The 21,897-nt window shown below is 42.5% G+C and overlaps 1 protein-coding gene across 1 annotated transcript in view; it reads right to left on the bottom strand.

Moving 5' to 3' along the window:
* The window catches only part of INVS (inversin), a 3,016,309-nt gene that overhangs the window by 1,943,665 nt on the left and 1,050,747 nt on the right, over positions 1-21,897 (bottom strand). Inside the window, exon 4 of the mRNA XM_044065609.1 lies at positions 18,893-19,063. Within this exon, the coding sequence (XP_043921544.1) occupies positions 18,893-19,063 (171 nt within the window). The remainder of the gene's footprint in view (positions 1-18,892; positions 19,064-21,897) is intronic.

Raw genomic sequence — 21,897 nt, 5'->3', positions numbered from 1 at the left:
GATTTTGGCAACTGCACCTGAGTAAAGGGAGTCACCTGATGTATATTTGCTTTTGGACATTTCTACAAGTGATCTGTTTGTGGATCTTAGTTGGTGGTGGTTGTTGTAACCCAGCCACTGGGGATGCACAAGCCAATGCATTTCTTCGTGCCAGTCTCAAGCCTGGATAAATGGGGAGGGTTACGTCAAGAAGGGAATCCGGTGTAAAACTTTTACCAAATGACATATGCGGACAACAATACAGATTTCCATACTGGATGAGTTGAGGCCTGGGTTAAATACAACCGCCAACAGTACTGTTAGCCAACAGGGTGTTGGTGGAAAATGGGCTACTGTTGGCCAAAGGAGAAGAAGATCGGGAAGGCATGCCTGAAGGCAGGGAAAAGAGGAGGAAGGTTAGGAGTGTGGTAGTGAGAGTAGGAACTTTGAATATTGGCAGTATGACTTGTATAGGGAGAGAGTTAGCTGATATGATGGAGAGAAGGAAGGCTGACATATTGTGCATGCAAGAGACCAGATGGAAGGGGTGTAAGGCCAGGTGTATTGGAGCCGGGTTCAAATTGTTCTATCATGGTATGGATGGGAGGAGAAATGGGTAGGGGTTATCCTGAAGGAAAAGTATGCCAAGAATGTTTTGGAGATGAAAAGAGTGTCAGATAGAGAGAAGTTTATGAGTTGGGTGTGTGATGGATTAGAAAGAAAAATTTTGGAGTGAGTTGAATGAAGTGGTGGTGAGTGTACCCAAGCGTGAGAGAGTGGTGATTGGAGCGGATTTCAATGGGCATGTTGGTGAAGGGAACAGAGAGGATGAGGAAGTGATGGGTAGGTATGGTGTTAAGGAGAGGAATGCAGAAGGTCAGATGGTAGTGGATTTTGCGAAAAGGATGGACATGGTTATGGTGAATACATATTTTAAGAAGAGGGAGGAGCATAGGCTGACATACAAGGATGGAGGAAGATGCACACAGGTGGATTATATCCTATGTAGGAAGGCCAGTCGGAAGGAGATCGGACTCTGTAAAGTGGTGGCAGGGGAAAGTGTAGCTAGGCAGCGTAGGATGGTGGTCTGTAGGATGATGTTGGCGATCAAGAGGAGGAGTGTGAGGGCAGTGCCAAGGATAAATGGTGGAAGTTGAAAAAGGGTAACTATGAGGCGGAGTTTAGGGGAAGAGTTAAGACAGGCACTGGATGGCAGTGATGAGTTACCGAATAGCTTGGTAACTACAGCAAAGCTGGTATGGGAGACGGCTAGAAAGGTGCTTAGTGTGACTTCTGGACAGAGGAAGGAGGACATGGAGACCTGGTGGTGGAATAAGGAAGTACAGGAAAGTATACAGAGAAAGAGGCTGGCGAAGAAGAAGTGGGATTGTCAGACAGATGAAGAAAGTAGACAGGAGTATAAGGAGATGAGGCGTATGGTGAAAAGAGAAGTGGCGAAGGCTAAGGCATATGGAGAGTTGTATGACAGGTTGGGCACTAAGGAGGGAGAAAAGGACCTGTACCAATTGGCTAGACAGAGGGACCCAGCTGGGAAAGATGTACAGCAGGTAATGGTGATAAAGGATAGTGAGGAAAATGTACTTACAAGCGAGGAGAGTGTGTTGAGCAGATGGAAAGAGTACTCTGAGGGGCTGATGAATGAAGATAATGAGAGAGAAAGAACGTTGGATGATGTGGGGATATTGAATCAGGAAGTGCAACCGATTAGCAAGGAGGAAGTAAGGACGGCCACGAAGAGAATGAAGAATGGAAAGGCTGTTGGACCACATGACATATCTGTGGAAGAATGGAGGTGTTATGGAGAGATGGCAATGGAGTTTTTAACCAGAATGTTTAAAGAAATCTTGGAAAGTGAGAGGATGCCTGAGGAGAGGAGAAGAAGTGTTTTGGTACCGATTTTTAAGAATAAGGGTGATGTGCAGAGCTGTAGTACCTACAGAGGGATAAAACTGATCAGTCACAGCATGAAGTTATGAGAAAGAGTAGTGGAAGCTAGGTTAAGAAGGAAGGTGATGATTAGTGAGCAGCAGTATGGTTTCATGCTGGGAAAGACCACTACAGATGCGGTGTTTGCTCTGAGGGTGTTGATGGAGAAGTACAGAGAAGGTCAGAAGGAGTTGCATTGTGTCTTTGTGGACTTAGAGAAAGCATATGACAAGGTGCCTAGAGAGGAGTTATGGTATTGTATGAGGAAGTCGGGAGTGGCAGAGAAGTATGTAAGAGTAGTACAGGATATGTACGAGGGTAGTGTGACAGTGGTGAGGTCTGGGGTAGGAGTGATGGATGCATTTAAGGTGGAGGTGGGATTACATCAAGGATCATCTCTGAGCCCTTTCTTATTTGCAAGTTGACAGACGGGATCAGACAGGAGTCCCCGTGGACTATGATTTTTGCAGATGAAATTGTGATCTGTAGTGAGAGTAGGGAACAGGTTGAGGAGACCCTGGAGAGGTGGAGACATGCCCTAGAGAGGAGGGGAATGAAGGTCAGCTGGACTAAGACAGAATATATGTGTGTGAATGAGAGGAAGGATAGAGGAATGGTGAGGATGCAAGGAGTAGAGTTGACGAAGGTGGATGAGTTTAAATACTTTTATCAACAGTTCAGAGTAATGGTGAGTGTGAAAGAGAGGTAAAGAAGAAAGTATAGGCAGGGTGGAGTGGGTGAAGAAGCATGTCAGAAGTTATTTGTGACAGACGGGTACCAGTAAGAGTGAAAGGGAAGGTCTACAAGAGGGTGGTAAGACCAGCTATGTTACATGGGTTGGAGATGGTGGCACTGACAAAAAGGCAGGAGTTAGTGCTGGAGGTGGCAGAGTTACAGATGTTAAGATTTGTACTGGGTGCAACTAGAATGGACAGGATTAGGAATCAGTATATTAGAGGGTCAGCTCAGGTTGGCCGGTTTGGAGACAAAGCAAAGAGAGGTGAGATTGCGTTGGTTTGGACATGTGCTGAGGAGGGATGCTGGGTATATTGGGAAAAGGATGCTAAGGATGAAGCTGCCAGGTAAGAGGAAAAGAGGCAGGCCTAAGATAAGGTTTATGGATGTGGTGAGAGAGGACATGCAGGTAGTTGGAGTGACAGAGCAAGATGCAGAGGATGGGAAGAAATGGAAACAGATGATCTGCTGTGGTGACCCCTAACAGGAACAGCCAAAAGAAGAAGTTGGCGGTGGTAGTTGTAAGGGTTGAGTAGGCCTGTAAGAGCTGGTGTTTTATTGGGGTGGTAGACTATTTGATGCCCAAGGGTAAATTGGTTAAAGTTTAATAAGCTGGGCAATTCCAGCCAGCCAAATTGCTTAAGGGCTTGACGGTGATGGGATTGATAGGCGGGGTTGGTAGCAAAGTTTGCTATTTTGTTATAGTATGTGGTTAATTTTTTTAAGTCGTCCTTTGTTTAGGTTGGTTAGGACAGGGGATGAGTATAGTAAGGTGGAGAGTAGATGAGATCTGTCTATGGTGGCTTTACTGTAAGTGGTCAGGTAGTTTTTCCATCAATAAAGGGTGCCTAGTTTTTGTGGACTTTAGTTATGGTCTGGGCTATATGTATATTGAATTTCAGATTTTGGTGAATGATTATTCCTAGCAGTTTGTTATGTGGTACTGGGGTGATGAGGGTATTGTCTGGTTTGTTTTCTTTTATATAAATGTATGTTTGTCTATGTCTTAAGTGATAATTGAACAAAGGTTTTAAAAAAAGAGACAGGTACTGTGCAGTCAACAGATCATCATTTGGTGGTGAGTCAGGAAAGATGATGATGGTGGCAGTCAGGCAGATCCAAGAAACCCAGACATGGTGACATTGTCCTGGAAATGCCTAATTAATGCCTCTGAGCAGGATGTGTAATTTTCATCTCTGGAAGAGCTTCTCCCATATACCTGGTGAGACTGAGGATATGGAGTCCAAAAGGACTATGCTCAAGTCCTCAACAACCAAGATGGTAGTAGGAAGCTAAGACTGTTAGTGCTCAATATCTGATAACACAGTAGCTTAAGGACAAGCTGCTGGACAGAAGAGGTAATGGAAACCATTAAGTTAAAGAAAAATTTCTGTGCATATTTAGCATGTGGGGGGAGGGTATCTGTGAATCTCCTTAATAGGTACTAACAGCTACTGGCAGTCCATGAAGGCATCAGTTGTAGTAGTCACAGAAATGAAGGGCCAAGAGTGACAGAAGTCTGTCAACACCATGAAGAATAACTTCCAGATGGTCTCAAAAATATTCTAGCAAAAAATCTGCTTTAAAATGAGGTACAGGATATTATGCAGGATGTTCACAGTAAGAGTGGCAAAATAACACCGACTGAAAATAATGTCGTTACATGGAAGGAACACTACCAGGTACTCATGAATTCAGTTACTATGACCTCTAGTAAGGGGCAATGGCCAAAGCAACTAGTCTGACTGGATCCATTACAGTACATAAGGTCACTACATCAAATGAACAATTTTGCCGTGTAAAGCTACAGGAAAGGATGAGAACTTGCTGAAAATACTAAAGGCACAAGCCACTGCTTAGGTGTTATGGTTAACATACCTTCTTTGTGCTGCAATGAATGTGGGGAAGCTAACTTTTGAATGGCAAACTGAGACAGTGATCCCATTTTCAAAAAATGGGACAGAAAGTTATGTTGCAGTTACAGGTAGGTCATAACTTTCAGTTTACCTTGGAAAGCCTGTGCAAGATGGCTGGAAAGGAAGCTAAACAACTTATTCAGAAATAATGCAAAAATCTATCTCAGCCTTGGAAAAGTGAATCAACTTTTCCCTTACACAGAATCTGAAGATGTCATGGGAGTTTGCCAGTCCTCTCTACACAGTGTGTGCAGAACTGGTACTAAACGGTACCACCTTCACTAAGCACAGTGGCGTAGCGAACCTGCTGGCCAAGAAATTCAACTCAAACTTCACCCCCCACTCCTCCGTGCCTCCCCTTGTGAAATCTCTACCAGCACAACCCCACCTACTGTCAGCGGGGAGCAAGTCATAGTGGCACTGACTAAGGCTAAAAACACCAGCTCAATGGGGTCTGAAAGTATCCCAGGCTGCCTACTAAATAGCCTTAAACATGAACTATCAGGGCCACTTGAGTCACTTTTCAACTGCAGCCACTAAACACTCTACATTCCAAGGGAATGCAGGACAGCAATGCTTATCCCCCTTCAAAAGGCAGGACCATCAACTGACGCTGGAAACTACAGACCCATTGTCTTACTATTCTAATATGCAAAGCCATGGAATGAATTATCATGGAATTGATCAACAAAGATATTGGCAACTTACAGAGAATGGACCCATTTTCTCAAAGGAATGTCATGCCTACTTAACCTGGTAGACTTCTTTGAGAAGGTAAACAAGGCAATGGCTGAAGGTAAAATGGTGCATACTGCCTATATAGATTTGGCTAAGGCATCTGACACACTACCTCACTCAGGTATTGTGGACAAACATACTGAACTAGGCATAAGTCCCTACACAACTTGCTGGATTCTCAGCTTGCTCACAGATAGGAACTGAGAAGTTAGGATTGATGAAACCACCTCCTCCAAGAGGCAGATCACCAGTGGAGTACCACAGGGCTCTGTATTAGGCCCACTCCTGTGTGGCATCTACATCTTGGAGATCAAAGCTAATGTCAAAGGTCTCTGACTCACCAGGTTTACAGATGAATGCAAATTTGGAGCGATCATAAATGCCAACCAAGACACTAACAACCTGAAAGAGGGTCTAACACAAACAAATGAGGGTTTAAAACTCAATGCAAAGAAGTGCATTACTGTCCCTTTTGGGAAAACGTCCACCCAGTCAAATTACTCCACTGATAATACACCCCTAAGAGCTGACCTAGTAGTAAGAGATCTGGGAACATATGTAGACAGTAATCTGGCCTTTGATCAACACATAGCCAGAGTAATAAGAAAATCATTCTATGTTCCCCAACTTATACGTAAGGGTATGGCATCCAGGTTCAAGGAAGTTATAGTACTACATTACTCATCCCTTATCAAGCCCATCTGAGTACAATGCCCTCTTCAGCATGTACCTGATTAGGCATATACAACAGTTGGAATGCCCACAGAGGCTCCTCACCAAGAGAATCCAGGGTTTTAACACACTGTCCTATACAGATTGCTTTACAGCCCTGTCTCTGTACTCAGTCTCTACAGGTTGTTGAGAAGCAATCTGTGCATGGCCTATAAAGCATCCTTTGATCTGGCCTTGATGGAGCTCTTGCACATCTGAAAAATGAGCAGCACTAGAAACACTAGATTCAGGTACTTGAACTTTGCTTGCAACATAAATCAAACATGTTGGCAAGACAGATTTGAGACTCAAAGGATCCCATGCTCTAGAATAGGCTCCCCACCCTTGTGAAGCAGAGCCCATCCCTAACCCTATTCAAATGTTACCTTGACCATTGGATGAGAAATCATAAATTCATCCCAGGCTGGCCCCCATGTCTCTTATAGATAGAGGCCAACAGTAAACATCCCCTAACTAACATTGGATAGGTAATCATAAATTAATCTTCAGACTGGCCTCCATATGTCTTATAGACAGAGGCTAACAGTAAACATTCCTTAATTAACATAACCTCCCGCATAGCTTTTTATCACCCTCCTAACAACCCCCCTTTAGACACACATGTTACATGTTACAAGGGGACGCAATTGGAGTTGGTCGTGTGGCTAGGCTTATAAAGGCCCTGATTTTCATTAAAAAGAAGTTATGTACTCACCATAATGTTCTTTCTGTGTTGTCCATGGTTTTGTTCCTCAGAACTGACTCAGCTGCTACCATAGCTTGTGGCAACAAAAAAAACTCTCGAGCTTACCCCTTACCCACAATGCAACTATCCCAGTTACCTCAGATCGAGTCTGCTGATAGACCAAAGGAAAGATTAGTCGTAAGACTTTCATTGAAGCTGTATCTGCAACCACAGACATATACCAAGGATAATAATCTGCTAGTCATGTATTCGTCTAGAAATCCAATGGTGTGGAGGTTGGAGGGAGGGGAGCTGAGGAAGAATGAAAATGGACAACATAAATGGAATGTTATGGTGAGTACATGACTTCTTTATCTGATTATGTTAATTTTCATTCTATCCTCAACCTGTGGGACAGAGTCTCTAGCTACATTTTATTTATTTTTATTTTTATTTATTTAAATTTGTTGACTGGGAGTGTCCGACTGGACGTAGGTCCATTTTCAGCGGAGGCCCGGGGAGAAAAGCTCCACAGTTAAAATAAACAGACAGTATATACATTGGATTACATAGTGAATAACAATTTACATAGCAATTACTTACAACATATTTACAGATGAAGAACATAGTACATCAGTAGACAACTAGAATCTTTATCTGTGAAGTGCATACCAAACATTAACAAATGTTACAAGAAGAAGAAGTTTGTGCTGTATAATAAGTACTGGCTTATGAGCATCTGAGCTTGCTATAATCAAGGTAGTTGGTGGAGTGGAAAGAAAGGTAGTGGTTGGATGGGGTGGATGATATTACAGTGGGAGTTGCAAGGGCATAGCCAGCATGTTTTTAGTTCGTTTTTTAGTAAAGTTTTGAAGTGGGTGCATGATGGTATGGAGGTAATTGTGGGTGGGAGTGAGTTCCATAATTTGGCTATGGCGCAAGAGAATAGTGCTTCACCAGCAGAGTTATTGGCTTTAGTGATCTGCAAGTGATTTTTGCTGCTGGATCATAGTGGTCTGGTGGTGCGATAGGGTTGGAGTAGATTCTGGAGGGATGGGACATTTAGTGGATGGTTTACTAGTTTGTGGGCGAGTGAGAGTTGATACCACTGAAGGAGGTGAGGGAGTTCAAACCAGCCCAGTTCAGCAAGTGAAAGACCGTGGTGACTATGGTAGGATGCCCCTGTGGCGAATTTGGCAATTTTGTTGTAGCAGGTCTCTAGCTTGTTTAGATCACATTGCCTTAGGTTGGTATATATTGGAGAGGCATAAAGTAGGGTGGAGATAAGGTGGGAATTTCCTATTGAAATCTTTGCTGCTTTGGTGAGAAATTGCTTATTTCTGTATAACACTCCTAGTTTTTTGTGGACTTTTTTTATAGTCATGGATATGTGAATGTCAAATTTTAGTTTATTGTCTATTTCCACACCTAGCAATTTGGTGTGTTCAGTTGGGTACATAGTGGTGTTGTCTTTTGCCGTGATGTTAAAGTGAGAGTTGTTTTGAGTATGTTTGGTGGGTTGGAAGATGAGTAGTTTAGTTTTGTTTGGGTTGAGTATTAATCAGGCATCGGATAACCATGTTTCAACAGAGGAAAAGGCTTCCTGTGTGACTTTTTGCAGTTTTGGTAGGGACTGGGCTGAGCAGATGATGGTCGAGTCATCTGCGTATTGTATGAGTGTGCCATGTTTGGTGGCAGAGGCTAGATTATTGGTGTAAACAGAGAAGAGTAGGGGTCCAAGGATGGATCCTTGGGGAACCCCTATGGAGACAGGTAGTTGGGGAGATATGTCATTCTGCCATACAACGGATTGTTGGCGGTCAGACAGGTAACTCTGAAACCAGTTGGTGACTGATTGTGAGAAGGATAGGTTATTGAGGACAGAGATAAGTTGTTTGTGTGGGACCATGTCAAATGCTTTAGATAGGTCTAGGAAAGTAGCAGAGGAGAGATAGCCATTGTTTTTATGCTGAAGGATAGTGTTAGTAAAGGAGAGTAAGGCAGTGGTGGTGCTATGGTTTGGTCGGAAACCATGCTGAGTACTGGAATGGAGGTTGTTAGTAAGGAGGTAGTCTGAGACCTGAGAGTGTATGCATCTCTCTAGTATTTTGGAGAGTGGAGAGAGAATAGCTATGGGGCGGTAATTGGTTAGTTCTGTGGAGGGTCCGCCTTTGTGGAGGGGAATTATATGTGATACTTTCCACAGTGTGGGAACGTAACTTTCTGACAGAGATCGGTTAATCAAGATGGATACTGGGTAAGCCAGAGCATCAGTTGCGATTTGTAGGTATTCACTTGGGAGGCTGTCTGCTGCTAATTTGGTGGGTCTAAGTTTAGTTAAGAGTTTTTTTATGTTGGAGGTAGGTACAGGAGAAAAATAGAAGGCAGTGGGGAGAATACTAGTTGAAGGTGTGGGTTGGAGGGGAGGGGGGTTGTGTTGTTTAGCTAGTGATAGTATGGTTTGGGTGAAGTGTGTGTTGAATGAGGTAGCAATATTTTCTGAGGAGTGAGGGATGTTAGGAGGAGGGGTACTGACTTTACCTGGGTGGAGGATGGAGTTTATGGAGGACCAGAATTGTTTGGGGCTGTGTTGTGAGGAGACTAGGGCAGACTGGTAGTATTGGGATTTGTCCTGTTTTATTAGCTTTTGACTCTATTGCGTAGTTCTAGGAATTTCTGTCTAGCTGAGGGGGTTTTGGTTTTGTGCCAGTGCTCCCAGGCTTTATCCCTGTTTTTCATTTCTGACTTAGTGGTTTTCTGTAGCCATGGGGAGGGTTGTGCTTTGGTTCTGGAGAATCTTATGGGGGCATGGTAATTAAGGATGTTCAGGAAGGTAGTATTAAAAAATTCAACTGCATCATCTAGACTGAGGTACTTTAGAGGATGCCAGTTACATTCTTTGAGGGATGAGATGAATGTGAGTGGGTTAAAGTTTAGTTTTTTACGTATTTGACGGTAGATAACAGGTTTAGCTTGGTATAGGTATTTTCTGAGTAGGAATGTTGGGGAGTGATCACTGAGGCTATCTGATAAGCAGCCTGTTATATATGACTGGGGGCTCTTACTGACTAGTATCCAATCCAGGGTAGTGTGCTTGGTGGAGTTTTTATTTATCCTGGTTGGTGACTGGACTAGTTGAGTGAAGCCATGGAGGTGTACATGATGGGTTGGATTGTTGCCAGAACAGGATTGCCAGTCAATATTGAAATCACCTAAGATGATAGTTTCTTGGGGGAGATGGTGGGTAGACCAGCTGAGGAGGTTTTCTAGGGGAGGGATGTTTTGGACAGGTGGGAAGTAGCATCCAATTATGTTGATGGTTTTGTTTTGGTTAATTTTGAGGTTGGTATATATTATTTCTTCATTGCCCATTTGTGGAGCTGATGATTTTAAGATCTGGATGTTTAGATGCTGTTTAAATATTATAGCTACACCACCTCCTTTTTTGTTTAGCCGGTCTACTCTTAGTATGCCGTAACCTGTAGGGAGTATTTGCTCACTGGTAATGTGAGGTTTTAGCCAGGTTTCTGTCAGGATGACTATATCTGGGGAGTACAAGTCTATGGTGGCATGGAGTTTATGGACTTTGTTGGATATACTTCTAATATTAAGGTACAGTAGAAGGAAGTCACTTGGCTTTCTATTGGCTGCAATATGGGAGAAGTAGTGGTTTCTAGTCTGATTATGAAGACTGGGGTTGGAGATGGTAGGGCCAGGGTTGGGGTGGATGTCTCCACTTAGGGCTAGTTTTGATAAGCATGAGATTATTAGTTTTCTCAGTTTTTGAATGTGTTTGTTTATAAGGGAAACTTTATGATTGTGCTCTGTGGGTAACAGGTATGGTGGGAGGGTTACTATGTTAAGTTGTAGGGATTCTTTATGTTTGAGTAATATAGTTGGTAGAATATGTGGGGGGTGGATAGGGATGGTTCTTGAGCTGGTGGGAGGGGAGCTGAGTGTGGGTGAGTCATGAGCGGTGGTGTGAGTAGTAGTACAGTGGTAGTGGTTGAGTGGGGAATGATGGGGCTTTGGAAGGATTTAAGATATGCAAGGAGAGTGCATGCAGTGAGCATAGGAAAGGTATGCTTGTACATGTTAGTTGAGGAGGTGTGATAGTAGTGGGAAGATGGAGGAGGTAGTGTTGGGTTAGTGCTGTGGTTGGCTATTAGAAAGATGGGAGGGGTTTGAGTGCAATAAATGTGGGACCACCGGGGGCGGAAGGGAATAGGGGGCAGGGTGGGGAGCGAAGCAGGTAGAGACCCTGTTAGTTGCTCGTATGAGGGGCTGGAAATAATCACAAAGCAAAGACAAGTATGTGTTAAGAAACAATCACAATTGACCAAGGACTGCTCTGAAACTGTAAGTCATTTCTTAATTTCTCAGGTGGAAAAACAGGATAACCTTGTATCAGTAGGCTACTGTGGTCATAGTTTAAATTTACAAACACACAGTATTGATCAGTTATGGATGCTATTTGCTAACAGAAGGGAATAAGAGAAAGTGGAAGATGTGTGTGTGTGTGTGTGTGTGGTGGTGGTGGTGGGGGGGGGGGCTGCTTACAACCAAAGCAGAGTGCTCTCCAGGGGAAAATGAATATTGGCTCAAACAGGTAGACACATACTCAAAGTTAACTGTAGCTGTTTGCAGACAGTTCAGACCCGGACTGCGCTTTTCTTACAAGACTGTTAAAGGTGGTACCGCAGTTGAATACTTAAGAGTGGTGTTAGGTCTAGAAAAGAAGAGTACAGAGAGGAGTAAGTACTTTGAGATGGTAAATATATATTATAAATATTATATTACATTTGACCCTGGGTGGACTCAAGGAAGGATGTTCCTGAGCATCACTGAACTGAATGCTGCTCTGGAGACCAGATCCAATTTGTAATAAGTAATGAAAGTATGGGGAGTAGCCCAGGTTGCTGCTGTACAAATATCATCCACAGAGGCTCTAGACTGAAAGACAGCTGAAGTCGCTATGGCTCCAGTTGAATGTGCTTTTAAAGGTTTCAGTAAACCAATTCCCAATTTTGTTGTAGATGAATGAAATGCAATATGTTAGCCATCTAGCCAACGTCACTTTGCTCACAGGTTTTCCCTAGTTTTTTATTTGAGTAAGAGATAAATAACTGGTCAGGTTTTCTGATATGTTTTGTTCTGTGAAGATAAAACCATAATTGTCTATTAACATCTAATAAGTATAAACAATATTCACATGTATTAGCAAATTTGGGGAAGAAAAATGGTAGGTTAATAGTTTGATTGATACTGACTTCTGAAACCACCTTTGGTAGAAAAGAGGGGTTGGTTCTTCGCACAACCCTTTCCTTGTGAAAAATGAAATATGGTGGTTTATAAGACAAAGCTTGAATTTCTGAAATCCTTCTGGTGGAAGATATAGCTACTAAGAAAAGAGTTTTCCAGGACAGAAACTTAAGATCACAATCTGTTGCCAGTTCAAAACGAGGCTGCATGATTGCTTGCAACACCAACTTCAGGTCCCAAGGAGGGGCTGGATCTTTGTAAGGAGGCCTTAAAAGAACAGTAACTCTACAAAAGACTGTACAAAGTTTATGAGAAGCAAGTAATGAGTGTTCAAATCCAATATGAAAACTGGATATAGCTGCTAAATGAACTTTAATAGTAGAAGATGAAGCCCCTTCACTAAATAAAGAGGCTAAAAATTCGAGAATCTTACAAATAGCTGCTGAAAAAGGGTCAACATTATTTTGACTTGCCCAAAAGGCAAACCTTTTCCATTTACTGTTATAAAGTTTACACACAGATAGTTTATGAGAGGACAAAAGTATGTGTCAGCCAGGTGAAGAGAGCATAGATTTTCTGGCTATTAATGGAATTGGAGAAACCAAAGCTGTCAGCTTGAGGTTCAAGATGTCCAGGCAAGCCATGCCTGTCGGATGGGACAGGAGATCTGGAACCAGGTCCAGAATCAAATTGTTGGTGAATTAGATGAGGCCAAAGAAAGGGCAGCTAAACTCTGTCAAAGTCAATAAGGTGTAATGAGGATTACCTTGCTCTTCAACCTGATTGGTTTCTGTATAAACTTCGGAGCAAGACAAATCGGAGGTAAGGCATAAAGAAGACTGGAGGGCCAATTGCGGACAACAGCATTCGTCTGTGATTCCCCCCGAGGGGAGATTAGGGCAAAGTAGTTGTTTCACTTGTCGTTTAGGGGAGAGGTGAAAAGATCACAGCAAGGCTGGCCCCAATGATGGAATTTTCTCTTTGTCACTTTTGGACTGAGGGACCATTCATGAGGCAGGATTATGCATCTGTTCAGTTTATCTGCTATCACACTGGACTTTCCTGTAATGTGCATTTCTATGAGAATTCAGTTGGATGAGATCGCACACTGCCACACTCTGAGAGCTTCTCGACACACGGGATAGGACCTGGTTCCTCCTTGCTTGCTGATGTACCAAACTCTTGATGTGTTGTCCGTTGGAATCACAACTGTTCCTGAAGGGAGAGCATCCTGGAAGGCATGTAGTGCTAAAAACACTGCTCTCTGCTCTAATCTCTAAGACACTGACATGCAAGTTGGCCTCTATGAAGGACCAAGTCCCTTGGACGATGTTCGCTTGATAATGCCCCACCCCCACCCTAACTAGGAAGCGTCCATGGTCACTGTGGCCTTGGGTTGAGAGGGAGTGAGAGGACAGCTTTTTAGAATTTGATCCGACTGATTTCACCATTTGAGATCTCTCTTGCAAATGCTGGTGATTGCATTCAAAGTTTACATTTGTAAGTATAGTATTGACCATTGTGTTGTAAGCACCCATTGTAAAATTCTCATATGAAATCTGGCTAAGGGGACTACAGTTATAGCTGCTGCAATGGACCCCAGGGCCTGTATAATTAGGCATGCAGATACTTTCTTGCTCTTGATTATCTTCCTGACTTGTGATGTGATTTTCTGTAGTCTCAATGGGGGAAGAGAGGCTATTGTTGTCTTTGTGTTCAGGATGGCTCCTATGAACTCTAAGGTCTGAGTTGGTTCGAGGTAAGATTGTTTATAGTTTATGGTTATCCCTAGATAGGAATATGTCTGGTGATCCTGCTCTCTTGCCTCTAACAACTGATGCCTGGTTGCAGCAGTAATCAGCCAATCATCTAAGTATGGTACTAATGGAATCACAGCAGTCTCAAGTGAGCCACTACTACTGCTATGCATTTGGTGAACACCCTGAGGGCTGTGACGAGACCAAAGGGCAGGACTATGAACTGATACCGACTGGTTCCTAACTGAAAATGGAGAAACCTTCTGGATCGCCTGTCATCTTTATATGACAGTATGCATCCTGAAGGTCTGTTGAGCACATCCTGTTCCATAAATGCAAGAATGGATTGAACCGTGATCATTCGTAACTTTGTTTGTCAAACTAACTTGTTCAAAACACGGAGATCCAAAACTGGTCTCCAGTCCCCTGTCTTTATTGGCACTAAACAGAATCTTGAGTAATTTCCAGATTTTCTCTTGTCTGGCGGGACTTCTTGGATGACTCTTTTTTTTTTTTAGCAGTTCTTGAATTTGTAGTACTGCTTGTTCCCTCTGATCGGGTAGGACATCAGGAAGTCTTTTGCAAATGGGAGGTGTAAGGAAAAAATGGCATAATATAACCTCTGGAAATGATCCTCTGCACCCAGGTATTTCATGTTATTTCTAGTCAGGCTTTCTCATGCAGGGATAGTGAACCCCCAACTGCCTCCAGAGGAAAACAATCAGGTCTCATTTCAGGAGCGCTGAAAGGGTTTATCAAAGAAAGAACCTCTGTACCCTTGGTTTTGTGGGCCACCTCTGCCACGAGGGAGGTGTCTTCCATTGAAGTTCCCCCCTCTGCCCCTGGGGGAACCACCTCCAAGTGTGTCTTGTAAGGACCCTTGGGATTTTTTGAACCACATCTTTCCACTACTTTTCTGATTCCTTGAAAAGGATCATTGAGGAGTGGACACCCACGGCAGAAAGGGTCTTTCCATCTTTCTCACACCTGGTCAAAATTTCTTTAACTTTAGGGCCAAACAAGGAAGTGCATCAAAGGGAGCATTGACGAATGAAGACTTGAAGGGCTTGGCAAAATCACATAAGCGCATCCAGGGTTTTCTCCTGATGGGAATGTCTGTACCCACTGCTCTTGTTATCCCTTTGGCTGCATAAGAAATGAGCCTCATGGAAGAGTTGGATATGAACTGTAGGGTAGCCAACCGAGAGGCAACACATTCCTGAATCTCTTCAGAGATGGATCCCGAAATGGTATCTCAAAGCTCCTTAATCAGATCCCTCTGCAGTCTGGTGAAGTGTGCCAAGAAATTCAAGGACCACAACACAAAGGTCATTGAAGTACAAACCCATTCTTCAAACCTATCTATTTCCTGAGACTCCTTGTTGGGTAGATGGATAGAGGAACTTTCCTCAGCTAGTTCCTTTTTCTGTTGCTGCCGCTATGACCATAACATCAACAGGCAAATCTTTTGACCAGAATTATTTATCTTCTGGGGCAGTGATAATTTTGTCAGGTCTCCAGGGAATGGGTTAAATGGTATCAGGGGCCTTCCATACCTGCTGAGAGAGCAACTCAATGAGCTCATCAGCGGGCAGAGTTACTTAGGAGGTAGATGAGTGAGTACCAAAAGTCTGAAAATACAGAGACTACTCAGATGAAGGACTGCTGGACTTCCAATCACCTCTCTGTTTTAAGATTTCTAGGATGTCTCCAAAGCACGCATCATCAGGAGGTGATCTTGGGGATTCTTCACCATCATCAAAGTCTGTGTCTTCTGTGGCAGACTCCTCCAGGGAATCCAAGTGCTTCCTCTTGCACTACTTCTTAGGGACCGCCTCAGTGGGATGATCTGGGGAGGTATCAGAAGAAGAGCGTATTGCCTTTTGGAACTCCTGAGGTTTTGGTACGTGCTGTCCTTGTGGAGGCAATGGTTGAGACTGAACAAAGGCATGATAAGGGTGTGCGTTCCAAGTAGGAAGAGGCCAACTGACTGACTGCTACAGTCATAGCTCTCTCCATAGTCTTGAAAGCGGATCCACTCAGAGAAGGGAGGGACCCTGGATTTGAAAGGGTAGGTCTGGGAACAGAGGTCACCTCCCTCTTCGAAGAGATTCCTCTCAGAGCAGAATCCAGAACCAAGCTGGTCCATGTCAAAGCTCTAAGGTACAGAGAAGGCTCTGAAAACACAGGCGTCAACTCTAGCCTCTGAAAACCAAAAGGAGAGATACGTCCCTGAGAGGTCTCTGGTTCCGACTGAACCAAAGAGCTTAGAGCAATAATTAGTTCCGAAGATAAAGATATCTTCGGTTCTAACACAGATTACACCGGGGAGCTCAGAACCATAGTCTCTAAGCCTTCAATTTAAGTTAGAGGAGGAAGTAAAAGGGGAGTAGCTGAAGAATGGAATCCCTGACCTGTCGGGTAGGAACCAAGTTTGGATCCCGTCATACCTTTCCCCCAAAGGATTTTTCTCACCAGTCTCTCCACATCATCTTTTGTTAGACTTATAGAGGAACGGGCTGACATCACAGAAGGCAATTTAGGTCTCTCCAAGAATGGTGATGGAAGTCTCTCTGGAAAGGGATCAATGGAGGGTGAATAACTTGTTCTTGGAAGAAGAATTTTTGTCAAATCCTGTAACTGTGATGTTGGATCCGACGATCTTGGCACTGAAACATGTCTTCTTTTTTTTTCCATGTGTCTTCAGAGCCGACAGGATCCGTTTTGATGAAGGATTAGATTCTGTTCTCGGGTCTGACAGATCAGTCGGAGCACAGGTTTTTGACTTTTTTGAAGTCAGTTCTGATGGAAATGATGGAACCGAAGATTTAAATTTCTTAGCAGTCGGAACAAAAGGAGACGTTAGAATTGAAGCACTTCTCTGAAAGCCTGGAGGAGGAAGAAGAAGGGCTAGGAAGGTCAGACTTGTTTTTTAATTTCTCAGAATTTCCAGATACAGTTTCACCAAAAGAAGATGGAATTAAGCCTTTCAATATTAATTTATTTTTTCTTTCAACAAGAGCTTTGTGATTAAATGAATGGCTGATGGAACAGTCCTCTTGAAGATGTAGGTGTCCCAAACAGTTTACACAAAGAGTGTGAGTCAGAATAAGGTATTTTTTGACCATACTTCACAGAGCGTTTAAACCCAGCCAGGTCTTTCTTTTTGTCTGCCAGTCTCACACACATACACACAAGCACTCAAGTGCCAGCAGTTAGATGTAACTGAAAAAAAGACAAAATTTAAGAATGAGAATTTAAACCCTTTTTTTCCCTTTTATTATTATTTTTTTAAGGAGATAAAGGAAATTGAAAAGGAATTGTCAGCAATGATAACTGACAAACTACAGCAACGTGTAGAAAAAAGGGAATACTACCAATTGTATTCAAAGGGTACTAATGTATGAAAGGTGTAAGATGAGTTTTAAAAACAGGAAACGGGATAATAAAGAAAGATTTTAAAAGGTTTTGTAAAGTTTTTAAGTAAATATCCAATAATCAAACACTTATCTGCTCGAGAGCACTGGTAACCACGTCTAACTCACAAAGCAACAAACGAGATCTGATGTAACTGGGATAGGTGCATTGTGAGTAAGGGACAAGCCCGAAAGTGTTTTGGTTCCCACAAGCTATGGTGGCAGCCAAGTCGGTTCTGAGGATCAGAACCGAACCCATAGGTTGAGGACAGAATGAAAATTGACAACATCATATCCTAGTATATACTTAAAAACCTATATCTTCTGGAGGTCTGATACTCAAACATGTCTTGTGGGATGTCTTACAACAGCATTGGGTCCTCACCCTTTTGCCACAAGCCACCTCATCCCTAAATTTCAGAAATGACATCAGCGAACTGCATCCTCATTTTTTGTATGTTTTTTTGCTCCCATGACTGTTGACCATCAATCTTTCCCCAAATCTGAATGGGACATCAGCCAGCCAGTCACAAGGTTTTCCTGGACTTTTGCTAGCATCCTGGCAAAGAGGGCCTTTTTCTTGTAAGTTCTACTCCTTCCCCTTGGGTGAGGGAGTTGCAACCCATGTCACCATGGGGGTATTTATGCTTCCTCATGCACATGACATTTTCCATGCACTTGCTAAGGGAAGGTCCCATATTTACGGATTGGTGATCCAAATGCATGCCCTAAACTGCCCCCACAGGACTGCCACATCATTCCTGTGGATAGTCATGCCCATCTTCCTTATGCCAGCTCCAGCAGGAATCTATACTGCTAATGGAACACCGACTACCTGGGCTGTGGTCATGGTTTCATCCCTCTGTAAGAACACAGCTGCTTAAATGTAAGATAGCCTTAGAAGTCTGCAGAGGGTGATCCTTACCTCCACTAGTATAAAATAAATAAATTTAATGTGTTCAAAAATAGATTTCAAGAACTTCACCAAAACAAAACTTCTTTGAATCATTCCACTGAACATGGAACAAAGTGGTTATGATCACGACCAAATGATAACCCTCTGTGTAACACTTTTTTGTTGCACCTGGCACTATTAATAAATAAAAACAAAAATTCACTGCAAAACTACAAAAAGGAATGAATTTTCTTGGGTTATATGTCACTGGCTCACCACTATTTCAAAATATCTTACACTCTGATAATCAAGTCCTAGTTTATACAGAGTGAGACATTTGATTAATGCTTTTATTTTGAAGCATATAATTTATATATCTATTTTTGCAGGTTTACTATTAAAATTTCGACGTAGCATTGTACGCCTATGAACTATTCGAACTACAGATTTTCGAATAGTTCATATGTGTGCAAGCTACATAATCGAACATCATATCTGCGAATGAACTGTGCATTCGCAAATATGAACGTTCGATTATGTACAGGGATCGCAGCACAGTACAGTTAGGGAAATACATCCCTTTCCTCACTGTAGTGCAATCTCGGAGTTGGAATATATAGTTGGGAGGGTGGGGGGGGCCCTCCATAAATGGGATGTTACGTGTGGTAGTTAGGGAGTTACAGCAAGGGTGGCATTGCTATTAAGTGCCGTAAAATGTCGTGTTCGACATTTTCGGCATTAACAGCTGACCATTAGGTAATGTGCACTTTTGGCTAATTAGTTCGCTGTTAAGTACCTTTTTTTTTTATTTTCGATATTTTAATAGTAAACCATTTTTCCAGCATTCTTACCTTGTTTTTGTCCTGTGTGTCTACTTCACCTGGAGCTGTATTCTTCAGTAAGTATGCTAAGCACTTAGGATTCTTGTGACGGGTGACAAGGTGTAGTGGTGTCATCTCCTCCAAATCCTTCTGCATTGAGTTTGCTCTCCGAACAAGCAGTCTCAAGAAGCGATAATTTCCCTAGTGAAAGAAAAAACATTAGATAGTAAGAAAAGCATTAAGTAATTCACTTTAAATGTATTACATAGCCAAAACAAGGCAGAAACAATCTGTGAGTTTTTTTTTTAATTTTAAATGCATGTATACAAACTGAATAACTTTCACCACAGCCAAAGGGTTATACTCAAAGCTAAAAAGATGAAATAAAAATCTGCAATAATTAATTTTTTAAGATCTGACTCAGTCCACTATAGAAATTGTTGATATAAACCAATGCAAATACAGTGGCAGCTTGTTTATTTTACTAAGGAATACAGATAACCAACCCATAAGCCATTAGGCAGGAGTGGTTGTTTTTCATGGATAACAAGGAAGCATAAATCAGTTTAAAGATTTGCTCAAGGCTCCACAGTATGGAAAGAGAAAGTTAAGGACCCATAGCTGGTTAGTGATTTTTCAGCTTGTTGTGTATTTTAAGACCTTCCACTGTTACCAGGAAATTAAAATCAGACTGTTCTGAAAGCTAATGGCATTGAACCTTAGATTTTAGCTATGTTTACATAAATAATGCAGCAACTGTTGGCAGAGCCCCTCCATAAGTTCAGATATGTAAAATCATGAAAAATTATGTAGCTGTAAGTTAGACTTTTTAAAATACAAAATAGGGGTAAATTGTAGAACCCCATGGTGTACTAGCCTATAAATGAGAGTGGACTTAAGTACAGAGAACAAAAATCTCATGACTGCCAGAGAGAGAGAGAGAGATGAACTAGATCAAATGAACAAATTCCCAGACAACTGCGACACTGGAGCCTGAAATAAGCATGAATTCAGTAAGGATTAATGCACGCGAATGATACAAGCCACACAGATAAAGCCTTCACCTCTGTTGAAAAAACAGCTCCATATAAATGTTATTTTTGTGGGTTTTAATAGTTCACTTCTCAGAGCAAAGATAATTAAACAAGAGGATACAGTTCTTCATGTAAAATGGATGTTCATACAACTACCCCAAAGTTCTAGTTTTGGCAAACCTAGTCCTCAGATTTTTAATTACTCTTATTTACACCAATTACAAGCTCAGAGAAAGAATTCAATGAGCCTCTTAACAAGTAATGCCTAATCTTGCTTTTGTGTAAATGGCATACCATCATCCACACAGACAACACTACCCCTGTTTTTATATAATTTGCCAGAGATGGCCTGCAACTGTCGCCCTTGGGATTCCGGAATCTGGTTAAGGCTCTTGCCACCCCTATAGTGCCTTTTTTAGGCAAGGATCAAATGACAAATTCAAAGCAAGCAAAATTTGAGGGTAATGCTACTCAATGCTAGAAGTCCAAACCTCAAAATGCATTCACTCGAGGCACTCCTTAAAATGGAGAACATCGACATCTGTGCAGTGACAGAGACCTGGTTCAAGGCTCCAGAAAGCACCCCTACATTACAAAGCTATAATTCATACCACACCGTTTGGCCACCTAACCTGGACCAAAACACTAAAGGTGGAGGAATGTCCATATTCATTAAGGATATCCACACCTCCAGGATAGTTGCTCAGCATAATGCATCCGAGATTATCCAAGTGCAACTAACTCTGGCCAAGACCGCAATCCAAATTGTAACTTGCTACAGTTCCCTCATCATGCAACAGGATTCACACTCCTCATTTCTTGATACACTGGAAAATATTAGGGCACAACCCAACACCCTCATAATGGGCAATTTCAACTACTCCACCATTAACTGGGAAAACTACTCATGTACCAACTCTTTTGCTCAATGTTTTCTGGAATTCATAAATTCCAATACCTTGGATCAACTTATCCAACACCCACCAGGGGCAGCAATATCCTAGACCTGGTCATTACCAACATGGGCGACCGGTGTTCCACACCAGAGGTCAACTCCTCTTTGGTCAGATCCGACTACAAGATAATCACTCTAGACATCCACATCCCGCCCCCACCCCCAATTAGGGAAACCACCATAAAAAATTCTCCAAAGCCAACTTCACGCTTCTTTAAGACAGAAGTAGCAAACTTCATGACACCCATACAGACGGACAATAGAGGTATGACTGCTGAATCCTACACAGATGCACTTTATAAGCACTTACATGAGTGCATGGATCGTGCTATCCCTAACAGAACCAAGATGCTATCCTCCAAAATAAGGAAGCCAATCTGGTGGTCCCCTGCCATAAACAAACTCTACAACAGAAGAAAGAAGCTATTGCAAAAAAGAGTAAAATCCCATAATTGGAGGAACTCCCTGGTCAGCCTCAGTATGAAGCTGAGATCCCTCATAGAATCCTCCAAAGCTAGTTACGAAAACAAAATCGCCACTGATTCTAGCGACAACCACAAAGCATTCTATAGCTATGTCAAGAATCTCAATGGCAACACTCAGATCTGCTCTGAGTTACAGCACAATGGCACTAAATATACAGAACCAACTGATATTGCCAACATCTTAGCAGATAGGTTCAGTGCTAACTTTACCCCTCTCTCACCCCCAAAAGGGACCATCTCTATACCGGAAGAATGCAAATTTCCTGTAATCATGGCTGCACACGTAAAACCCACACTCTCCAAAAACAAGAATACAGCATCCATGGGACCTGACAACATCCCAGGCTGCGTTCTACATGAACTACAAAATGAACTGGCACCCCACCTAAGCACCATGTTCAATCATAGCCTCACCTCAGGCTTTGTGCCCACTGAATGGCACACAGCAACGGTTATCCCACTCCACAAAGGGGGAGCCAACACGGACCCCAAGAGCTACCACCCCATTAGCCTAACGAGCATGGTCTGCAAGGCCATGGAACGTATCATCATGGAACTTAT

This window comes from Protopterus annectens, chromosome 3.part0 (genome assembly GCF_019279795.1).
Source record: "Protopterus annectens isolate FY-2018-M chromosome 3.part0, PAN1.0, whole genome shotgun sequence".
Lineage (NCBI taxonomy): Eukaryota > Metazoa > Chordata > Ceratodontiformes > Protopteridae > Protopterus > Protopterus annectens.
The sequence above is the reverse complement of the archived record's forward strand: the minus strand, read 5'-3'. Positions and strand labels throughout refer to the sequence as shown.